The 22,802-nt window shown below is 40.4% G+C and overlaps 1 protein-coding gene across 3 annotated transcripts in view; it reads left to right on the top strand.

Annotated features, from left to right (window-relative positions):
- The first annotated feature begins 384 nt into the window (after positions 1-384).
- Positions 385-22,802, top strand: part of LOC311110629 (Golgi-specific brefeldin A-resistance guanine nucleotide exchange factor 1-like) — an 86,595-nt gene continuing 64,177 nt past the window's right edge. For 2 of the 3 annotated variants that reach the window (XM_084153161.1, XM_084153162.1), the window contains exons 1-3: positions 402-668; positions 13,185-13,288; positions 13,728-13,794. In XM_084153161.1, the coding sequence (XP_084009287.1) occupies positions 13,193-13,288; positions 13,728-13,794 (163 nt within the window). In that variant the 5' untranslated portion in view covers positions 402-668; positions 13,185-13,192. Of the gene's footprint in view, positions 669-13,184; positions 13,289-13,727; positions 13,795-22,802 lie in introns of all 3 variants that reach the window. The other variant, XM_084153160.1, reaches the window with a different exon arrangement.

A 22,802-nucleotide genomic window follows, 5' to 3' on the forward strand; every position in this document is an offset into this window, starting at 1 on the left:
TATTGGGAACATAGGCTACAATTACAGTTTGTGTTGTTGTTAATATCAGATTACAAAAACGTAGCCTAGTGCTGCAGTCTTTTGCAATGCCAAGGATGCTGACCATAATGCTTTAGTCATCACGAACACTCAATCAACCTTGCTTACGGTTAGTCCCGCCCATTTAGATTCCTTGATTTCAGGTAGCTAGAAAACATTCGCTTATGGATAAGTCAACAGAAGTTTATGTAGCTAGTTATGATAAATGTAAAAAAAACTTCCGTCTTCTAGTGATTGGAGATATTTTTCCCAATAAGAATTATATTTCATCGGCTTAGAGAGCTGTCAAACATAACAGGCGATTGGCTTAGTTAGAGAGCTGTCAAAGGGTCTAACCATCCCAGTGCAGCAAGCTTGGTTGTGAAGACCCAGGTTTTCCACGTCAGTGTGTTTACCAAGAACAGATTGACAGCCGGTTTATGTGTTTCATTTATCCATATTAGGAACAATTTAGCTTTTGAATCAATAGTTGTGGGTTTTAATGTGTCTCACGTACTGGGATGTCAAAATATTTTAATTGTCCTATATGTTGTAATTGATTTTTGGTCACCACTGTTGGCCAGTTAGCTTGCTAGCTAACTAGCAGTTGAAATTGTACAGGACTCCATCTTGGAACTGCAAACATACAGGTAGGCTATTTTCGCAGTTCAGTTTGGACTACACAGTTTTGTGCAATGTTAGTTTGCTAGTTGATGAGTCATAAATCTAGTAACAGCTAAATTCACACAGTCATTGTTTCACCCCGACTGTGTGTTGTCAACAATGTAAACTACGGCAGAACTAGCTAGCCGACCTGTCAAATTTGTGACTTAGCCTAGCTAGCTAGCTACGTTAACTTGATAGCTAACGTTAGCTAGCTTGTTGTCACACCAAGTTAATGTTAGTTTAATCGTTGGCCGTGAAATATCTAACGTTGGGTAGGTAGCTAGCTAATATAAAGCATATCGATAGCTGTTTAAAATGATTCCCCAAGCCACTTATCGATGTAACTAGTTAGTTATGTAGCTAGCTAGAATGTAACATTGGTGTCAAGCCAATTACCCTAGTTAGTTAGCTACTTAACTAGCTAGCTAACTTGTATGACCATCACATGATTGGTGATCAAAACTAAATTCACTGCAGCATTAGGAATATTCTTTGTTGTAAATTAGCAGTTCATGTTGAAAATGAAGATAATCCCAACATGTAAACAAGCCTTTATTAATTCTCAGGCAACTAACTAGCTGGGCTAGCCTAATCATCGTAGCTATGTCAGGCCTGTAAATTACCAGGCTAGCTGAGTAGCTAGCTTGCTAGTGAGACTAATGTTAGGTTATCAATCCATCCACAGTTGACACAGTAACATAGTTATCAAAATGACAGGTAGCCAGCCACGCGGATGTGTGTTACTGTTACTGAGTCTAAAACGTGGGGATTTTCATGTAACTAACTAATTTCAGTTGAGAAGTGAGCTAGCTAACTACACTGCACCAAATACCCTAGTTTCAGACTCATAATTATCCTTACCTCTGAAGACTCTAGCCACTTCCATGCCAGTCAGAAGAACTTAGGTGTTTTATCTCTGAACACTCAAGCTGGTTTCTCCACCGACTGTTGGATAAGGGGAACCATGGGGCGTTAACAACACTCGGTGGAGACTAGAGATCCTGACTGCCAATGTGTCCAGCCCGAGACATGCCATGTAGTTATCCTGACACTCACACCTCACCATTGTCACACACACACACACACCAATGGTTGCTAATTCAGTCAGTGTGGTGTATTAGCAATGGTTATATGCATCAAAATCCTTCAGAAAATTGTAAGCTGTAGAACTATGTTACAGTCAGTCCATGTCTTTCTGGGACTACTCACCTTCAAACTCTGCCATGCTCCACTCTCCATCTGTGTACCTTAATCTCAGCTGGCTGACCAACAGACAGTACACAGGTGTTGTGAGGACTGTTTTTCCTGAGACATGACAAAGAAAAAACCTAAAATGAAGTTTATGCATGAAATTCGCACCACTATTTAATGTAACATATTTGAGAATGCTAAGATAGCCATCATACAACAACCTACCCTGCATTGCTTGGTTGGACTTTTTTTTTGGTCAAATTCAAAGTCATAAACAAATACAAATTTGTCCTTACTTTTCTTGAGGCATATATTTGTCCTTGCCAGCATAATGTGTAGATCCCTTACTGCCCACTATTAAAACACCATCATTAGCAAATTTACAGGATTCAAATATTCAACATTAGCTACCACCAATGTGCAAATTGTAGAAGTAAACATTGAACTTACGGATAGCTCATTCCGTCTTGCCCGACAAATGCCCGTTCTGGGGCAGTCACTGGAGAAGAGCTCTGCTGTAGCTGCTGTTGTTGTTGGAATAGTTTAGCTACTTGTGTTAGCATTTCGTTCATATCAGCCACTGTGTTGTAGACCGGCATCTGATTCAACCTGGCCATGAGTTGTTGGAAATCCATGCCCTCGTTTGATGATGCATCGTTCCCTCGCACTAAGAGATTCCTGGTGGGTCCCACAAGCTAATTGTATCAATGAAAAAAATTAACGGTCAATAGCCGCTTGTCTCCTTTGCTGTATTTTACTAGGCTTGGTTAGCTAGCTAACATTAATTAGCTAGCTACCAAGCTATCTGTGGGGTAGCTAACATTAGCCAACTATGTTTTGGTAGCTAGCTAGCAAACTTTGCTTGCCAGCTAACATTACCCCCTAAAAAATATAAAAATAATGTAACAATTGCTTAACACTATGGGCTACTGTATGTTTAAGCTTAAACTCTATTGGACCAGTTAGGTTTGCTACTGGAGCAGTAGGTAGAAATGAAAACAGAACAACTGAATAATTTAGGAAAAGAATGCCGGCTTGTATTTTGTAAATAAAAATACTTACAAAAAAATGAATCACCTTGAGTAAAAATGGATATGTGAAATTTGTACAATGAGCTCCAATATGAATTCAATACATCAACAGTACAATGAGCTCAATATGTTTTCAATACATCAACAGTACAATAGACTTGAATATCGGCCATATATCCCGCCTATAGTTTATTAGGGTGCACCCAACTCTATTTTAATCTGAGGGTATCTCGGCGTTCAATGTCCAATGCAAATACAATAAACATGAATCCACAGGAAAACACAACCCAATTCACAAATACTGACTTATAAAACACAATGAGATGGAATCAAATGTGAGTGACTGTGCATATCAATAAACACTGTAAGGTGTTTAAATGTGGTATGTGCTTATGACAGTTCCACTACAATGTATGGCGCTATGATGTCTTGCAACAAAGATTCTACCACACCATGGTAGGGCAGTGCAAATTCAGTATCCTCTAAGGAAAAGGAAAAATAAATCTTTGCGTGCAAATATTTGTATGGATGTCCTGGGTTCGGGTGGCTCACCATCCTTGGTGGAACTGAATCCATACAAAAAAAACCTGACCTGTTTTACAAACAGGATCACACAATATATATACCATGAGTATCTTTCATATAAACATTAATATAGCTCTTAGCTTTAATTTCTTACAGGAATAAGAAAATAAAACTTAGTCAAAATGCTTTACACTTTAACTACAGCACCAGGCTCACATGGACTAAACAATAAACTAGCCTGGGCAATGCAAAGGACTTTACACAACTACAGCACCGAGCTCACGTGGACTGAACAATAAACTAGCCTGGGCAATGCAAAGGACTTTACACAACTACAGCACCGAGCTCACGTGGACTAAACAATAAACTAGCCTGGGCAATGCAAAGGACTTTACACAACTACAGCACCGAGCTCACGTGGACTAAACAATAAACTAGCCTGGGCAATGCAAAGGACTTTACACAACTACAGCACCGAGCTCACGTGGACTAAACAATAAACTAGCCTGGGCAATGCAAAGGACTTTACACAACTACAGCACCGAGCTCACGTGGACTGAACAATAGACTAGCCTGGGCAAATGGAAAGTACTAGTGCTTACACCTATACACCATTTCTTATAAAGTAATCTTACACCATTTCTTATAAAGTAATCTAAAACATAACTGTGTACCCAAATGGATTATGATAATAGCTAATCACATTTTATAAAAGTAGCATGATCACTAATGTTTGCTATTTCAATTGATCGAAAGCTAAGCTAGCCTAAATGTTAACAGCTTGTGCATATGCTTGGTTCAATATGAACACGCACAAAATGCTAGCAATAGCTTAGCTAGCCTAATTGCTAGCGGCTCGTTCTCCTTATGAGAACTCGTCAATCTTTCCCTCAACCACTTCACAGCACGTTCGGATAGATAAGTGAGTTATTATCAGTTTTTCTCTTTTTAGTTCAGTGTTATACAACGATTTGGAACAGTTTTTCTTCCATAGAATGGCGGTAGCTCTTCATGTTCCGTTCTAGCTCCTTTTTAACATGTTGGCACCCACTGGTGTAGAATGTGAAGTTAGGAGAGGCACTAAGAATATTGAGTTTTGATTGGCTCAACATATACTGCTCGTCATGCAGCTTCTGACAGCTGATTTGTAATAGCTGTCAACTTTTAAACATATCACAATATAATATAATTGGTTACTGGAATCTCACTAGTAACAATAAGTATTCAACATTAGTTGACCTGCGGTACAATTAGCTAGCTTGTTTTTTGGTCAAAACAACATGCAATTTCTTACTCTTATAACTAAAATCCATGTAACATGATCCTGTTAACTACAAAGTTTAACTAGCTAGTAACGTTAGTTATTGACTATATTGGCTGTAGTCATTTAACTTAGTGATCTAGCTGGATTGCTTTGTTGACAAATAATAGGACTGCTTCTTACCTTGTTGCGGATTCGGAAGGTTGTGGGTGTGGGGGGTAGAGTATTGCTGACTCTGAGTACCGTTATAAACATTATCCGTAACCATTTCCTTGGCTTGGGGTGACGAGTAAAAATTCCAGGAGGAGTTCATGATTTAAAATGACCGCCAGTATAAAACATCCCCAAGGAAGTGGTATGGCAGAGCTTTTAAATAGTGTTTATTTGATTGGGCATTTTCAACCATCACGTCCTCACTTCTGGTTTTGTTTGTTTGATTGGAATATTTACCTTTCAATCACTACGCCACTCCCTTTTATTACTGTGCATTTGATTGGCTGAGTTTGTGCCGGTGTTTCATGAAACTACACTTCCTGTCCCATCAAAACAGAACCTCTGATACAAGTGCGTTGCTCACAATGACTTTATATTGTCACTCCAGCAGAGACGGAAGAGGAAGCGAGACATCTCACTGGCTAATTTTTCCTGGTTCATATACAAGTAGACCAGACCCAGCTACTATCGCAGTGGTGTCTATGGGAGAACCACCCCTTAAGTATACCGAAACTGTGACACATTTGTTTTTCAGTGGTAAATGGCCTGAGTAAGACATTTTTAATTTATCCACCATCTTTGGGTCTAGGTGCTCAGATCCACAAGACTTCGCTCAAAGCCAGTATCGGTAGTTCTACGTACAGTTGAAGTCGGAAGTTTACATACACTTAGGTTGGAGTCATTAAAACTTTTTCAACCACTCCACAAATGTCTTGTTAACAAACTATAGTTTTGGCAAGTCGGTTAGGACATCTACTTTGTGCATGACACAAGTAATTTTTCCAACAATTGTTTACAGACAGATTATTTCACTTATAATTCACTGTATCACAATTCCAGTGGGTCAGAAGTTTACATACACTAAGTTGACTGTGCCTTTAAACAGCTTGGAAAATTCCAGAAAATGTCATGGCTTTAGAAGCTTTGGATAGGCTAATTGACATAATTTGAGTCAATTGGAGGTGTACCTGTGGATGTATTTCAAGGCCTACCTTCAAACTCAGTGCCTCTTTGCTTGACATCATGGGAAAATCAAAATAAATCAGCCAAAAATTGTAGACCTCCACAAGTCTGGTTCATTCTTGGGAGCAATTTCCAAACACCTGAAGGTACCACGTTCATCTGTACAAACAATAGTACGCAAGTATAAACACCATGGGACCACGCAGCCGTCATACTGCTCAGGAAGGAGACGCGTTCTGTCTCCTAGAGATGAACGTACTTTGGTGCGAAAAGTGCAAATCAATCCCAGAACAACAGCAAAGGACCTTGTGAAGATGCTGGAGGAAACAGGTACAACATTTTCTATATCCACAGTAAAACGAGTCCTATCTCGACATAACCTGAAAGGCCACTCAGCAAGGAAGAAGCAAGGAACCGCCATAAAAAGCCAGACTACGGTTTGCAACTGCACATTGGGACAAAGATTGTACTTTTTGGAGAAATGTCCTCTGGTCTGATGAAACAAAAATAAAACGGTTTGGCCATAATGACCATCGTTATGTTTGGAGGAAAAAGGGGGCTGCTTGCAAGCCGAAGAACATCATCTCTTCTGTGAAGCACGGGGGTGGCAGCATCATGCTGTGGGGGTGCTTTGCTGCAGGAGGGACTGGTGCACTTCACAAATAGATGGCATCATGAGGAAGGAAAATTATGTGGATATATTGAAGCAACATCTCAAGACATCAGTCAGGAAGTTAAAGCTAGGTCGCAAATGGGTCTTCCAAATGGACAATGACCCCAAGCATACTTCCAAAGTTGTTGCAAAATGGCTTAAGGACAACAAAGTCAAGGTATTGGAGTGGCCATCACAAAGCCCTGACCTCAATCCTGTAGAAAATTTGTGGGCAGAACTGAAAAAGCGTCTGAGAGAAAGGAGGCCTACAAACCTGACTCAGTTACACCAGCTCTGTCAGGAGGAATGGGCCAAAATGCACCCAACTTATTGTGGGAAGCTTGTGTAAGGCTACCCAAAACGTTTGACCCAAGTTAAACAATTTAAAGGCAATGCTACCAAATACTAATTGAGTGTATATAAACTTCTGACCCACTGGGAATGTGATGAAAGAAATAAAAGCTGAAATAATTCTCGCTACTATTATTCTGACAATTCACATTCTTAAAATAAAGTGGTGATCCTAACTGACCTAAGACAGGGAATTTTTACTAGGATTAAATGTCAGGAATTGTGAAAAACTGAGTTGAAATGTATTTGGCTAAGGTGTATGTAAACTTCGACTTCAACTGTATATCTCTGCCTCACATATTATTTATTGATGATTGGCTGTAAAAATGGTTTTAGTGTCACTATCATGTCAAAGCGCAAGGCAGATGATCTAAAACCCAGGACGGCCCATGAAAGTGTGTCCACTGCCACAGACTTTTGGGAAAGACGGCATACTGTGAACATAATGCTAAGTTCTATGATAAATTCACTCATCAATGGACAGTTGAACGGCAAAACACAGACTCCTTTCCCGAGGAATTGTCATTGTAGCAAGAACGGACGCAGGACCTATTTTGGCAGGATGAACATGGTACGTGTGTGTTTATTATTACGGAGTTGGTTGTGTCTCCTCTGTAAAAGCATTCATAATCTTGTCTCCCAGTAGCTTATTCTCCAACTAACAACTAGTGTACATTGATAACATATCATAATTTATAAAGTTGTCTACTTTATTGCCGGGCCTTTCAGGCCCCTGTTTATTTTCAATGTCATTCTATTATAAACTTTTATTAGAAACGTTTTTTTGTTAGTGTAATGTTTTTAACTTTCATGTAGCCTACTTGGGATTTCACCATCTTTTTATCTGTTCAACAACACAGATCCAGGTCCGGCTCACACAGGTTGCAACAAGTGGCTACAGACATGTCCATGGAAATGGGGTGAAAAAGCTGATTACTTCATCATGCACTGGACAGACAACCATGTACTGCAACGTCAGAAGGAAGTTTACAAAATGCAAGGCACTATGTGGACACAGGCGAAGACCAAGGCAGAGAGGAAAACAATAAAGACTGAAACTGGGGCCAGATTCTCTGAGCTATTTAAATTGCCATATTTCAAGCCCATAGACATGGCTGTAGTAGACCCTATGCATAATCTTTCACCGGGGAGAGCAAAACACTTTTTTACCATCTGGAAGAATATTGGTGTGCTGGATGATGGAATACTAAGAAATATTCCTTAAAATGGATGCTCTGAAAGCACCTGCAGACATACGCCAACTACACGCTAAAATCTCATCAGGATTTTCTTATTTCAATGTACACGAATGGAGAAATTGGACATTATTATTTACTCCTTATTTGCTCTTAAGGGACTTGGAGGATGCCCATTATGATTGCTGGGCCCATTTTGTCAAAGCCTGTACCGTCTTATGTACAAGATAACAATGGAGCGATTTGAAGAGGCTCATTGCCACTTGCACCAGTTCTGTGTGAGCTTTGCAAGGTTCCATAGCCACTTGAAGAAATGTGTTTTGAACTATGGTCCAGTATATGGTTTCTGGTGCTTTCCATTTGAGCGAGCAAATGGTTTCATAGGTAACAAAAGACCAACAATCATAGCATCTGAGTTCAGTTAATGAGAGGTTTTAACTGCCCAAGAGGTTAAGAGCATGTTCTGGCCAACTGACTTTAATGATATGAGAAACATGTTAGCAGGCGGTGATGAGAGATATGACAGTGCATTCGGAAAGTATTCAGACCCCTTTACTTTTTCCTGATTTTGTTACGTTACATTCTAAAATGGATTAAATGTTTTTTTCCCCCCTCATTAATCAACACACAATTACCCCATAATGACAAAGCAAAAACAGGTTTTAAGTAATCTTCGCAAATGTATTAAAAATAAAAAATCAGATCACTTTTCCATAAGTATTCAGACCCTTTACTCAGCACCTTTTGGCAGTGATTACAGCCTTGAGTCTTGGGTATGATGCTACAAGTTTGGCACACCTGTATTTGGGAAGTTTATCCCATTCTTCTTTGCAGATCCTCTCAAGCTCTGTCATGTTGGATGGGGAGCGTCGCTGCACAGCTATTTTCAGGTCTCTCAAGATGTTCGATCGGGTTCAAGTCTGTGCTCTGGCTGGGCCACTCAAGGACATTCAGAGACTTAGCCCGAAGCCACTCCTGGGTTCTCTTGGCTGTGTGCTTAGGGTCGTTGTCCTGTTGGAAGGTGAACCTTCGCCCCAGTCTGAGGTCTTGAGTGCTCTGGAGCAGGTTTTTATCAAGGATCTCTCTGTACTTTTCTCCGTTCATCTTTCCCTCGATCCTGACTAGTCTCCCAGTCCCTGCCGCTGAAAAACATCCCCACAGCATGATGCTGCCACCACCATGCTTCACCGTAGGGATGGTATTGGCCAGGTGATGAGCGATGCCTGGTTTCCTCAAGACGTGATGCTTGGCATTCAGGCCAATGAGTTCAATCTTGGTTTCATTAGACCAGAGAATCTTGTTTGTCATGGTCTGAGAGTCCTTTAGGTGCCTTTTGGCAAACTCCAAGCGGGCTGTCTTGTGCCTTTTTACTGAGGAGTGGCTTCCGTTTGGCCACTCTACAATTAAGGCCTGATTGGTGGAGTGCTGCAGAGATGGTTGTCCTTTTGGAACGTTTTCCCATCTCTACAGAGGAACTCTGGAGCTCTGTCAGAGTGACCATCGGGTTCTTGGTCACCTCCCTGACCAAGGCCCTTCTCCCCCATTTGCTCAGTTTGGCCGGGCGGCCAGTTCTAGGAAGAGTCTTGGTGGTTCCAAACTTCTTCCGTTTAAGAATGATGTAGGCCACTGTGTTCTTGGGGACCTTCAATGCTGCAGAAATGTTTTTGTACCCTTTCCCAGATCTACGGGCAATTCCTTTGACCTCATGGCATGGTTTTTGCTCTGACATGGACTGTCAGCTGTGGGACCTTTATATTGACAGGTGTGTGCCTTTTCCAAATCATGTCCATTCAATTGAATTTACCACAGGTGGACTCCAATCAAGTTGTAGAAACATCTCAAGGATGATCAATGGAAACGGGATGCACCTGAACTCAATTTCGAGTCTCATAGCAAAGGGTCTGAATACTTTACGTTTTTTATTTGTAATAAAAATTTGCAAAACATTTCTAAACCTGTTTTCGCTTTGTCATTATGGGGTATCGTGTGTAGATTGAGAAAAAAATATTTACTCAATTTTAGAATAAGGCTGTAACGTAACAAAATGTGGAAAAAGTGAATACTTTCCGAATGCACTGTACATGTAGGTCCTGATGGTACCAAGTACTTTGATCAGAGTGAGAATAAGAATCGGACCAGTGTTGAATTTGCATTGAGCTCAGACATGATTTGCCTGCCCCCTAAACAGCTGTTTGTTATAGCAAGTGAACATAGGCATTTGAATGATCTGAATATAGTGTCTTCACATTAATGTATCCAAACAAGGTTCTCACCATTGTGCAGCTGACAGTACAACATAAGGTAGACATGCTCAGTGATTTTATAAGCACTGATCAAAGTAGACGTTTTCGCTCATCATGTCTACTTGCAAAGTGGTTCACCACTGACAGACGGGCCTACCACACATTCAACCAGATGCAGAGCTAACACCAGGCATAGTAACACAGTTGTTCTTTGCTGATTTGCTTGTTTGGTCCAGCACACGAAAACACACACATTTCTCATGTCATGGCTCGTGTAAATCGGTTCCAGAAACATCCGCCTCCTGTTGGAATCTGGAGTCTGGAGGCACAGTTTATTCCAGTTCAGAGAATTATGAAGCGCTGTGCATATTGCCGGTATAAAGTGCAGTTTGCCAGGACTACAGAGACAGTAACTGTGGTAGTACCAGTTTCAAACAGGGCTGCTTTTTGGGCGTTAGGCTATTTGGAGGTGAAACAATGAGAAATCAAGGGGCCTAGCATTGGGAATTTGAGAGCAAAGGTACTGTTTATTTCTTAAATTCTAACGGAAAAAACGTTTGAAAATTCATCATTGTGTTTATTTGATAAAACAAAAGTATGAAACTATCAGTTTTTTTATATGGAACTTTGCATTGTACTGTGAAACTGCTTGAGGTCTTAAAATCCCATTTGTCAACCAGCCTTTTTAGCTTGGCCTTTAATCAATCACATTTATTTATAAAGCGCTTTTTACATCAGCAGATGCCACAAAGTGCTATACAGAAATCAGTGACGCCTTGACTTAATGTTCTTTAATAACATTTGACCTCATTTGTTGCCGTGCTTGTTTTTTCAATGTATTGATTTAAGTGTGTTGCTATTTTAAATGCACTTCAAATCATTTTAATTGAAGTTTTATTTGATATTGGATCTTTGATTTTACTAATATAAACTCCATTAACTTTATAGTCTATCGTTCTTATTAAGACGTTTTTTTAAATGTAATGAACTAGGTTATAGGCCTACTAAATAAATGTTTGGAGTAGATTGCCTGCTGAGCTGGGGTGTGATATGAGACAATAGGCAAGGTGTTGTCTCATATTAGCATGTATAAAGATCATTGACCTTCCAGAGCAGACTAATCAAGACTGGTCAAGCTCTGTTTTTATTCTGATTTCTCAATACTGAGCTTCTAATTCTATTCATTAAAGATATTCTGACTTAAATGTACACACTCGGAAACAAGCCATTTTACCCAGTGCTAGCTAACATTGAGCCGCCCACAGACGAATCCACTTCAGGTCAAAACTGAAGAAAGGTAGGCCTAGAATAGCTAGCTAGCTAACCTATTTTTAAATCTGTATGATATGAGCCAGCCCACAGGTAAAACATTTGTAAGTGGTAGCTGCTTTTTATACCTCAATGGGGGGACCTTCACTCAGATTTAGGCTATTTGGCTAGCTATAGCCTATGTGCTTTATGGTTTTGCATCAATTACAATTTTCATTAATTTATAAGTTGTCAGTGGCTAATATAAATTAATTTTGTGAGTTAGCCAAATAGTAATACAAGAGAAGGCCTAAGCCCAAATATCAATAGTAACTGTACACTGTATTTTTACTATATTTAACATTTCAATTCATGAATGTAGCTAGCTACATTCTTATAACTTAAGGCCCAGATTTGTATTAAAGCAATAGCACTGTGTGAATTGAAATGAGACTTGGAGGATCACAGCAAATCTTATGGTCTTCTACAGAGTTGCACAATTTTCTACATGCTCACTAAATGTGTTGTGGCAGAGGGTTAACACTATTTAAAACAAGTGTGAATACATTTCTGTTGATGCAGTTAAGTCAACTGAGTCTAAAGCCTTGTTCACACTGGCAGTTTTATTTTTTTCTGCGGTCTGAACAGCCAAAAAGCACATGGAATCGGATATTTCAAGCTACTTACAAATCTGATTCCTGGCCATGCGATTTGTCTGAACGGTGAAATCTAATGTATTTGCCATCAAGGTTTTTTAAACTGTTATTTGGCATATCGTGTTGCTTAATAGCTACTCTGTTGACAGTTTGACAAGAACATGTGGTAGCTAACTAGCTTGTTAATTGTTTACAAACAAATTAGTGAATGTGTTAGAACGCTATACCTAGCTAGTTAGTTGACTGCTGTGGCTAGCCAAAAAGGACTTATCCTTTTGAGGCTTTATTAAACATTTTCTTACACTATAATTTTGAACATTGAAAGCAACTGGGAAACGTCCATGGCTTTCATTGTTCTCAGCTTAGCTTGCTACATAACTTCTGAGTGATCGGAAGCACGAGCACCACCACCAATCAGCCTACACCACTGCGCACACGCACCGTTACTATGACAACTAGCGTAGCCATATCAGCTAATGACTACTGTCTGAACACACACACATTCGATTTGGCCACTTGTAACTTGCTGTTTTGGACAGTCAGTATTCTAAAACAGATTTGGAAGAAAAAAAAACTGATTTGAGCATTAAGGCCTGCAGTGTGAACAAGGCTTAAGTCCATAATTCAAAGCTTGCATTTCAGCACTCCTACCCCCCTGTACCAATAACATCTCCATGCAAAGACAGGGTATTATCTTTCTACAGTACCTTTCTCTGGCCGGCTTAAAGGTTAATTCAACCGTTTTGAGGTACATGGGGAAACTGCTTCTCAAATATTTACATACGTCAATCTGATAATGTTCCGCTTGCTTGATTTTTGTCTTGAGGTGGTGTCCAGAGAACCTCTGCTTTATGCTGATTTAGCTGTAGGATCAAATAGTTACATTAATTCATTTTCTTGCTTTAGAGTAAGAAGTAGGCCTATTGCAAATTGATATCAAATTTTGTATTTTTTATGTTTGTCTTCTCAGATATCAGGATGGTCGACAAGAATATATACATTGTCCAAGGGGAGATTTGTACTGTTGTAAGTTCCATCAAGAGGAATTCAAGGTGGAATACCCACACTCCTTTGGTAAGTTGATTTGTCTTGGTAAAGAAAAATGGAGTAACACAATGATATTTACCAATCTAGGCTTAGTTTGACATAAGACAACAGTTTAGTTTATTTTTAATTGATGAACTACCGCTCCAGGAAGTAATGTAACAGACTTGGTACAAAAGAAAGAAAGATTAAAAAGAAGATGAGAGATGGGGAAAATTGTTTTCATAATGTGTCATGGATGTGTTTGTTTGTGTAGTGTTAAGGCCTAATCTTCATTTAAAAAAAACTACTGAAGCTCTATACATATGAACATACTCTGAGTAGAAGACAGCCAATGTATTACAATTGTAGGCAGTGTGTTCATTTGGTCAAATCTGCAGCGTTTGAATGGAGTTTCACTTTGAATTTCAAAGTCCTCTCATAAATGTTTGTTGGTGCTGATATTGTTTATTGTTTTACCTTTGTACAGGATGAAGAACAAGATCCATTGCTTAACAGCTTCAGCCACCTGAAGGAGACTCTCAACAATATAAAAGGTAATTACGTCATAATGACAAGCACAATACATCACATGTGTTGTTGTGTTTTGGAATTTTTTTCTATAGAACTACAGAATATTAGTGTATATCTAAGGTAAGTACCTATCTCCAAATTGTCATGCCACAGACAGATACCTGCAGCGAAGTCTCCTTTACTAATTCCTGACTAGCCCTCTTCTCTGCAAATCTTCTCTGTATAGTTAACCCATGAGGTCACCATTTCCTCCCTAACAGCATTTCATACAATGAATATTATACAGAGATACAGAGGATATGATAACACATGAAAGTGTATAACAATTATTCAATATACCAATTGTCATTGTCCATGGAAGCGGACAAGCTTAAAACAAAAGCCATATTTTCATTTTCAATTTTCCCTTCGCCAATACGTTACATGGATAAACCTCAGTCAGTCGGGACCTTGGGGCTAAACACATTCAGATTGTTATCACAAAGTACCTTCTCCAGCCTGAAGAGTAAGAGCATATTTAATCAGGTGTGCAGCAGATTTCCACAGAGAAATAGGCTGGCCTTTCACGTTTGTCAATATTATCTCTCACAATGTCTTACTGGGGGGACTACTCGGCTTAATAATTTTAAGAAGTCCCATTGAAACGATATCACTGTTTGTTAATCTTTTATCCAAATTCCTCATTATGAACAAGACGGCGAAGGTAAATGTTACGCCGAGTTGTGCAAGTGTTCTCCTCTGCACAAAGACGGGAAGATGTGTGCAACTATGAGGTGATGCACAACTCTTCAAGACACTCTGTTACCTTGGAGCTCTTCTCACAACATGCAATTCAGTAAAAAAAATATAATATACTGTATATCAATTTGATTTCCCTGCATTTCTTAATTTTCTTGTCAAGAATTCCTTGATGGGTTTTGGTTGTGACAATACTTGGTTCTTAATATGTACTACTTCTATCAACTAGATTTCCTCTGCAGGGCAACCTTCTCCTTGTACTCAGACATATGAATATTCTATTCTTTATACTTACTTAGTCCACTTATTCCGGGGTGGATATAATGCCCTGTCCCATGAGACGCCTCTCTTCCAGTTCAGCCACCACTGTCCATCGCCAAATTATATTTGGCCTGCCTCGCTTGTGCTTTCCCGTAGATGTCCATCCGACGTAGACATTTTCTTGAGGCTTCCTCAGCAGTGCACGTATCTGCGCCGTCGTATCCTGCCCGTCTTGATCTATACTATGCTGGTGGAATAAACCTTTTATAGGCCTACTGAGTTTGCAAAACTATCCTCCATGTTGGCAACATTCGATGATGTCACTTTGCATTCTTTGCAGAATGGTTGGCAACATGATGCATTTGACAATTTTAAATCTCATACAGTTTGCTGAGCAAAAGAGGTTTAGTTGTTTCACATTACTTGGTTGGTTAGTCTACCTAGTCTACTACAGTGACATACAGTGCCGTCAGAAAGTATTCATACCCCTTGATTTTGTTGCCTGATTTCAAAATGGGTTAAATCGTTTTTTTTCCTCACCCATCTACACACAGTACCCTATAAGGACGAAGTGAAAACATGTTTATTTTTTATCAAATGTATTGAAAATAAAATATCTAATTTACATAAGGATTCACATCCCTGAGTCAATACATGTTAGAATCACTTTAGGCAGCGATTACAACTGAGTCTTTCTGGGTAAGTCTCTAGGAGCTTTGCACACCTGAATTGTACAATATTTGCACATTTTAAAGCTCTGTCAAGTTGGTGGTTGATTGTTGCTAGACAGCCATTTTAATGCCGATTTTAAGTCAAAACTGTAACTAGGCCACTCAGGAACATTCAATGTCATCTTGGTAAGCATCTCCAGTGTATATTTGGCCTTGTGTTTTAAATCAAATCAAATAACATTTTATTTGTCACATGCGCCGAATACAACAGGTGTAGACATTAAAGTGAAATGCTTACTTACAAGCCCTTAACCAACAATGCAGTTTTTTAAAATAAAAAGTAAAATAAAATAAAAAGATAAAAGTGTTAAGTAAAAAAATACAAGTAGGGAGGCTATTTACAGGGGGGTACCGGTACAGAGTCAATGTGCGGGGGCACCGGCTAGTCGAGGTAAGGGTAATTGAGGTAATATGTACATGTGGGTAGAGTTCAAGTGACTATGCATAAATAATAAACAGAGTAGCAGCAGTGTAAAAAGATGGGGTGGGGGGCAGGGCAAATAGTCTGGGTAGCCATGATTAGCTGTTCAGGAGTCTTATGGCTTGGGGGTAGAAGCCTTTTGGACCTAGACTTGGCGCTCCGGTACCGCTTGCCGTGCGGTAGCAGAGAGAAGGTTTTAGTTTATTGTCCTGCTGGAAGGTGAATTTGTCTCCCAAGTTTTCCTCTAGGATTTTGCCTGTGCTTGGCTCTATTCTGTTTCCTAAAAAAAACTCCCTAGTCCTTGCCGATGACAAGCATACCCATAACATGATGCAGCCACCACCATGCTTGAAACTATGAAGAGTGGTACTCCGTGATGTGTTGGATTTGCCACAAACATAACGCTTTGTAATCAGGACATTAAAGTAAATTTCTTTGCCACATTCTTTGCAGTTTTACTTTAGTGCCTTATTACAAACAGGATGCATGTTTTGGAATATTTTTTATTCTGTACAGGCTTCCTTCTTTTCACTCTGTCATTTACAGTGAGGGAAAAAAGTATTTGATCCCTTGCTGATTTTGTACGTTTGCCCACTGACAAAGAAATGATCAATCTATCATTTTAATGGTAGATTTATTTGAACAGTGAAAGACAGAATAAATAAAAAAAATTCAGAAAAACACATGTCAAAAATGTTATAAATTGATTTGCATTTTAATGAGGGAAATAAGTATACGTACTGTAGTTCTTAGCAGAATTACAGTACGCTAACTTCATCCGATTGTTTTCTGGTCAGAATCTTAAAATGTCCCTTTCATTTTGCCAACTAAGTTATCCTAGTGTAAATTCACATCAAATTCAAGAGTTGATCTGATTATCAAAAAAGCAAGCATGTTTTGAACCCTTGTTTTACCATGTAAGTTGATTAGGAACATATTATACTTTTCATATTTGTTTTACAAATATGTTGGGAGAAGGATGGAAAATGTTGCATGAAGTCATATTTTCAAAGTGCCATTCCAGATGGTCTACAAGAGATTGTATCTTCACAGGTGTGTTTGGATTGCCCTTCTCATAGATATTCATGGGTAAGGTCAGCAGGTGGTAGCCATGTGGGTATATGTTCAAGCAATCAGCTTAGACTGTGAGTGGTGTATGTATGGCTTTGCTCATATCCGTCATCTTGGGGCTATAGTTTGGAAATGCTAGACTTAAAGAAGACTAGGAATCTGGTTATTTTGGCTGTCCTGAGTTCACTTGTTTCCAGCAGTGATTTTGTTTTCCCTACTCTACTGATCAGTCGATCAATTAACTGTAAGGCATGGGATGGCAAGTTGCTTTCAAGTTATACAAACGCTTATGGTAACTAGTCAATGGCATCTCTATTAAACGGGTATCTCTAGTGCCATATAGGGTTCACATGCAACAACTCCATTAGAACCCCTGACCCCCATTCTCTGTCTCTCTATCAACATCTGTAATGATTGATCATTTGGAGTGGCTGTGTTGTGTGTATTAATGGAGTGGTGCTAGCTGATGGTCTCCGGTGAGCCAACTCTGCAGTCAAGCCTTTGTGTCGTCATGCCTTTGCAATGGGAGTCCTGGCAGCTCCACAGCCCCAGCCGCAGCAGCAGTAGTAGCAGCTAGTGGAGAGACAGAACACATGGAGCCTGCGGCCACGGTCTCAGCCCCCTCCAGGCATAGCGCTTCCTCAAGGGAATGCCACTGCCTCGAGATGGACAGGCACGGCTGCGCCAGAGGCCTGGGAGGAATCCGCCACGCTTTTTCATCCTCCTCCTCCAACCCCCCCCCCGAACACCAAAGGCCTTGTTAGTGCTCCACAGCTATCATTGGCAAGTGTTATATTATGTTCAGCTACTTTGATTCTACAGAGGTAGCTGCTCTAGTCTCTTGGTTGCCGGTTAGATTAGTTTACAGAAGTTCAGCCCAAGTTGCCATTCTTAAAACAATTTTTGGGAAACTTCTGACAATGCTGGAATATTATTCTAATGGTTGAATATTTTTTTCTTATCCCATGTCGTGACTTCCATTTTTGTTTGAGCAGACTGACTTAATTGTACAGTATTTGTTATTCCATCTTGTTTTGTGGTTCTAATGTGGTTTGATATGAAATTTGCAATGGACAAACAGTAGGGGGGTTAAGAGATGTTATTGCCTATTTAACCCCCAATCTCGTGCGTATTTGGCTCTTACACGGTATGTCCTTGTCCTGGTGAGAGATGAAAGCCTGAAAAAGCAGATCAAATAACCAGGCCAAAGCCCAACTCTGTGTTTGACAGACTGATCAATTTGTTTTTGTTTCTGTGTGAATTCTTCTGGGTGGGCTGTGTAGTGGTGCTCTGAGGCTGCAGTGGCCCAGCTGTCTGCTTATTGAAAGCCCAGTAATTCCATTCACACTGTGTATCTTAGCTCCTCTAACAACAAAAGCAACCAGCGAAGGAAATGTGGATTAGTCCCGAAAGGTTTCTCAGCCACTTTCTCCCTGTTAAAGGTTCTGTTCTCCTTCCTCTGTTCTGCCAGCGTGATTGGCAGGGCCATGTGCCATGGCACAGTGCAGCTGGAAGTATATCATCTGCAATTTTAGTTGGGTAAATATAGCAGGGAGTCTTGTCAAGCACAGAGATGAATTGTTCTGGGAAAGGAAGTGTTGTCTCTCTTTTTGAAAAAATAAGAAGTTTCCTACAACTTCTGGAAGGAGGGTTTCTCTTTATTTCAAACAAAGAGGATACAGTTATGGAGCCTGGGCCAGTGGGGAAGCATTTGCCATGCCACCCCCCTCCACCCCACCTCACCCTGTCACCCCACCTTCTCACCCCCCCCCCCCCCCTTCCCTAGAGGATGTAGGCCCAATATCCTCTTTGGATGGGATGTTTTGGATTGCTCCAAATGCTTAATCTTCCATCACTAAGCTCATTCAACCCATATAATTTAGTGCTTTCCACAGATTTATGATCTGCATCTGCGTCCTTTAGATTTGAACTGCTTGTTTGCAAACAATGAAAGGGTAGACTTTCCCCCTTTGTCTCATAGGATATGTCTTATAAAAATTAATAAAACACAGCATGACCTGTTGAATCTAGAGTTTCTAGGAGGGTAATGATTTGTGCTTGAGTATCTCAATAAGGACTCTATATTTAACCAATGTCTTTCCAAACTGGCCCTGCTTACTATTCAAAATGTCATTCATTATATATCATGTAAAAAAATTATGAAAGGCAGCAGTTTCAGTCTCTACTGAAACACTGTCACTACCGCAAGAAAATACAATTTTGTGTTGGCATTGACTGTTTTGGGTATGACATTTTATGTCTCTCCAGTGGTCATTGTAGATCATATTTGCATGTTAAATTGGAATGTTCTATATTCACTCCAAAGCCTGGTTTGGGATCTTGTCTGCCTTAATGCCTATGAGATGTAGCTATGGTTTGCCAGTGCTGTCCACTAATCATTGAACTTCTGGGTAAGTAAGTGGACCAGTGATGACAGGGATAACCATGAGGACGTGTTGGGTAATCCCGGCACTACACTGGAATTACAAACAAACAACTAATAGTGACAAATTGGCATTGTGACATATCTGGTAAAGCCTATTACGATGAGCTGTCCATATTTTCTAATTGAAGCCATAGGCAGTGGATGTTTTACAACATCCAAAAATGCAAAAATAATTGTTTTGATGTGTAGATTGAATTGGATCTCTCCCCTGACATTGGCAGGGACGTGTTCTATAAAGGATCTATGTTTAACATCAAACAGACAAATCTGTCTCAATCCCCTGTTGAATAATTCTGTGGATTTATATGGGTTGTACAGTGGTCGACTATACCTCAGAGGTAGGAAAGAAGAGAGCAGGGTGAACGCATTCATTCACATGTTTCCCCCCCCTTCTCATCTATCTTTCTTATTTTCTATATTTTGTAATGCACAAGTCAGTCCCAGCCTCAGCTTTTTAAATCTTTAAATCTTTTTTTGTTCATCTCCCCTTTCCTTTACAGCGAAGGTCAGATTTTTGACAAGTCTTCAGAGAAAGCAGTCGGCCTAAATCTCCTCATTTTTATTCATACAAATACAGGTTTAGAGATTCCGACACCCACAAGATCCAAAGCCAGAGCGGCCTTTGACTGACAGCTCTTTCCCTTTTTTCCAAACACTAACGAAATTCACAAGCACACCTCTAATTGACTGGAATCACCAGAAAGGCACCAGTGGTTGATATTAGGTGGCATGGCAGTGGAAGCGTAGAGTGAATGTCGTAGCGATGATTTGATCACTCACATACTGACCTTTTCGATAATTATCTTGCTGTCCCCTGAGCAAAGGACAATGCAGAGACAATTTCGCTAGGAGTGGCAAAATTAGGCAAGAGAGCACGTTTTAATCATGTTATTTTAGTCTAAAACACATCATGTTCATGATGATTTCATCCCTTTAATAGTAATTGGGAAGTGAATACTGAAGAAATAAAATTTGTCACAGATTAATTTTTTTATAAAGTGTCTTAACAAGCTACAATCAGGGTCCACTGGTTAGTTGTTTTGTAAGTTCATTATTGAAGGATTAACAGTCGTGTGTGTTTACTTTATCCATGAAATGCCTGCGACCCCACACATGTACCTCAATCAGTGTTTCCCTTCGTTTTTTTTGTTGTGGTTGTGGGTGGGTGGGGGGGGTGAAGTTGGTGTTAGACCCCACACATGTACCTCAATCAGTGTTTCCCCTTGTTTTTTTTGTTGCAGCAGTGGCAATGGTTGTGAGGGGGGGGGGGGGGGGGGGGGGGTGAAGTTGGTGTTAGGCGCACCTTAAATCAGTCCAGAATTGGCTGCAGAGAAACTTTGTTTTTATGAATTTTTCTATGAAGCTGAGAGAATGTTGCAGTTTGAAAGTACATTTTCTGCAATTCTACGCATTTTGCCATTGCCAATTCTGTGTTCTTATGCTCAAACACAAACATTATAACAAATCAGGGCCCGTGGGCATGTACCCTGAGTTACCGGTCAGTAATCCAGCCATGCCAAAAATACTCCTAAATTAATGGTTTTTCGAATTTTCGATTCTCCCTGAATGTCTAGTTTTTGTTTTGGTGATTTCTAGTTCTCAAAGATTATATTATTTAAAAATATATAGGTCAATTATATTTTCTACGTACTTTGTCAGGTGTTCGTCTTTGAAGTTAATACTGAAAGCGTTTTTCCATCCCGCCGCTGTATGAATTTCTGTGTTCATTTAGCACCGCTTTTAAATTAATACAGGGTAACACTCATTGTACAGTCTCGTCCATCAATAAGTAGGAACACACACACACTCATAGTTCAAGGTCAAGTGTGTGCGTGTGTGCCGTCTTGGCCACACAGCTGTGCTCAGGCAGCCGTGGCCAGGCCTCTGAGGGCCATAGCCTGTGCACGTGGGAACCGACTGTGCCCTTTAGGTCCTCTGCACTACTCTGCCATCTGATATCCGCACATATATCATACTCAATTGAACCGCCAGAATGCAGTTAGCAAATGCCAAGTAAGAAGAAGAGCCATAATTCATATCGCTCAGTCACTTATGCAAATATGTTTACATATGAAAGCATTTTGCCCGGTGGAATTGCCCGCGTGAACTTCATTACATGTCCCCAGTGTTTCCCCAGTACGCTGTGGGCTTACCACTGAGATTGTGATGAGGGAGGGTTTTATTCTCAATCCCAGCTTTGAAGTTATTTTTATTGCTCAGTCAAAAAGCCAATAATTTCTAAGGATAGTGTTGTCAGAGCCATTAATACTCTGGTCATTTCCCTGATGCTTGATATTATACCTATTTATAACACCCAATCCACTACTCTTCTTGAGTGTAGGTATTTTGAAGACTGGTTGTGTGCTATTGAAATTAATTCTGTAAAGTTGCCTATATTTGCTAACCCCATCCCTTCAGAGCATGTGGATTCTCATTAACCCCTGTGCTATACCAGGGACTTAAAGGTAAGGGGAAGATTTGACTCTTTGACTGTGAATGTCACAAGGAAACATTGTGTGGGCCCAGACCTGAATTACAGCAAGTGTTCGACCCTGTGAGGAATTTACAACTGCTGTCCCCTGAGGAGCGAGGCTTCCTTTCCATTGCGCCAAAAACTTGAGACCCGGGTTTCCATTACCGAGAGATGGTGTCCTGTCCGCTACTTCTCCCAACCTTTCATCTGTCCCTGTCCATGGGAAAGGTGGGACGCTTAGCACCCCCGTAGGGTTAATGCCCCAGTCCGGGATGGGATGGGCATAGGGTTAAACCTTTTTAGGAACAGTACTCAAGCTTTCATTATTGGGTGCGTGGGGAAGTTTATCGGGTTCACTATTAAGCCAAAGAAATGGCAAAATGTTGGACAACTTTCACAATATGTCATCAATACAGTGCAAAAGTCATATGGGACATTTTATGTTTAGACCCTGTAAGCAAGCTGACTATGACCAGCAGAGCAGTGGTCGTCGGGATGTGGTCCATTGTGGGTGCGTTAGGCCTTTGGTCCATCGTCGTTAAAGCGCCCATCAAATGGCCATGATTAATCGGGGTCCTCTCCCCAGACAGGCTGCCACCTAGTGCTGGTTAGTAGCTGTAAATCTGGCCAGTTAACAGTGCTCTAACCGGGGACTGACAGGCAGGGCTTAGGCAACTGTTGTCCTGTTTCAGAGCCTCAACAATGTGCTGAGTGGATGGAGAGTCCCAGCAAAGGGCCATTAATCATATTGGCCTGGGACAGTGGGGGGGTGGGGTGGGGGGGGCATCGGCTGGGGTGGATGGGTGAGGGTGGTGTGGAGGATCCGGATGTGCTGACAGGAACAGAGGGCAAGACGGGAGCAAAACAACAGACCCAAAAGAGAGGAGGGG

This window comes from Coregonus lavaretus (assembly GCF_964263955.1).
Source record: "Coregonus lavaretus genome assembly, chromosome: 36".
Classification (NCBI taxonomy): domain Eukaryota; kingdom Metazoa; phylum Chordata; class Actinopteri; order Salmoniformes; family Salmonidae; genus Coregonus; species Coregonus lavaretus.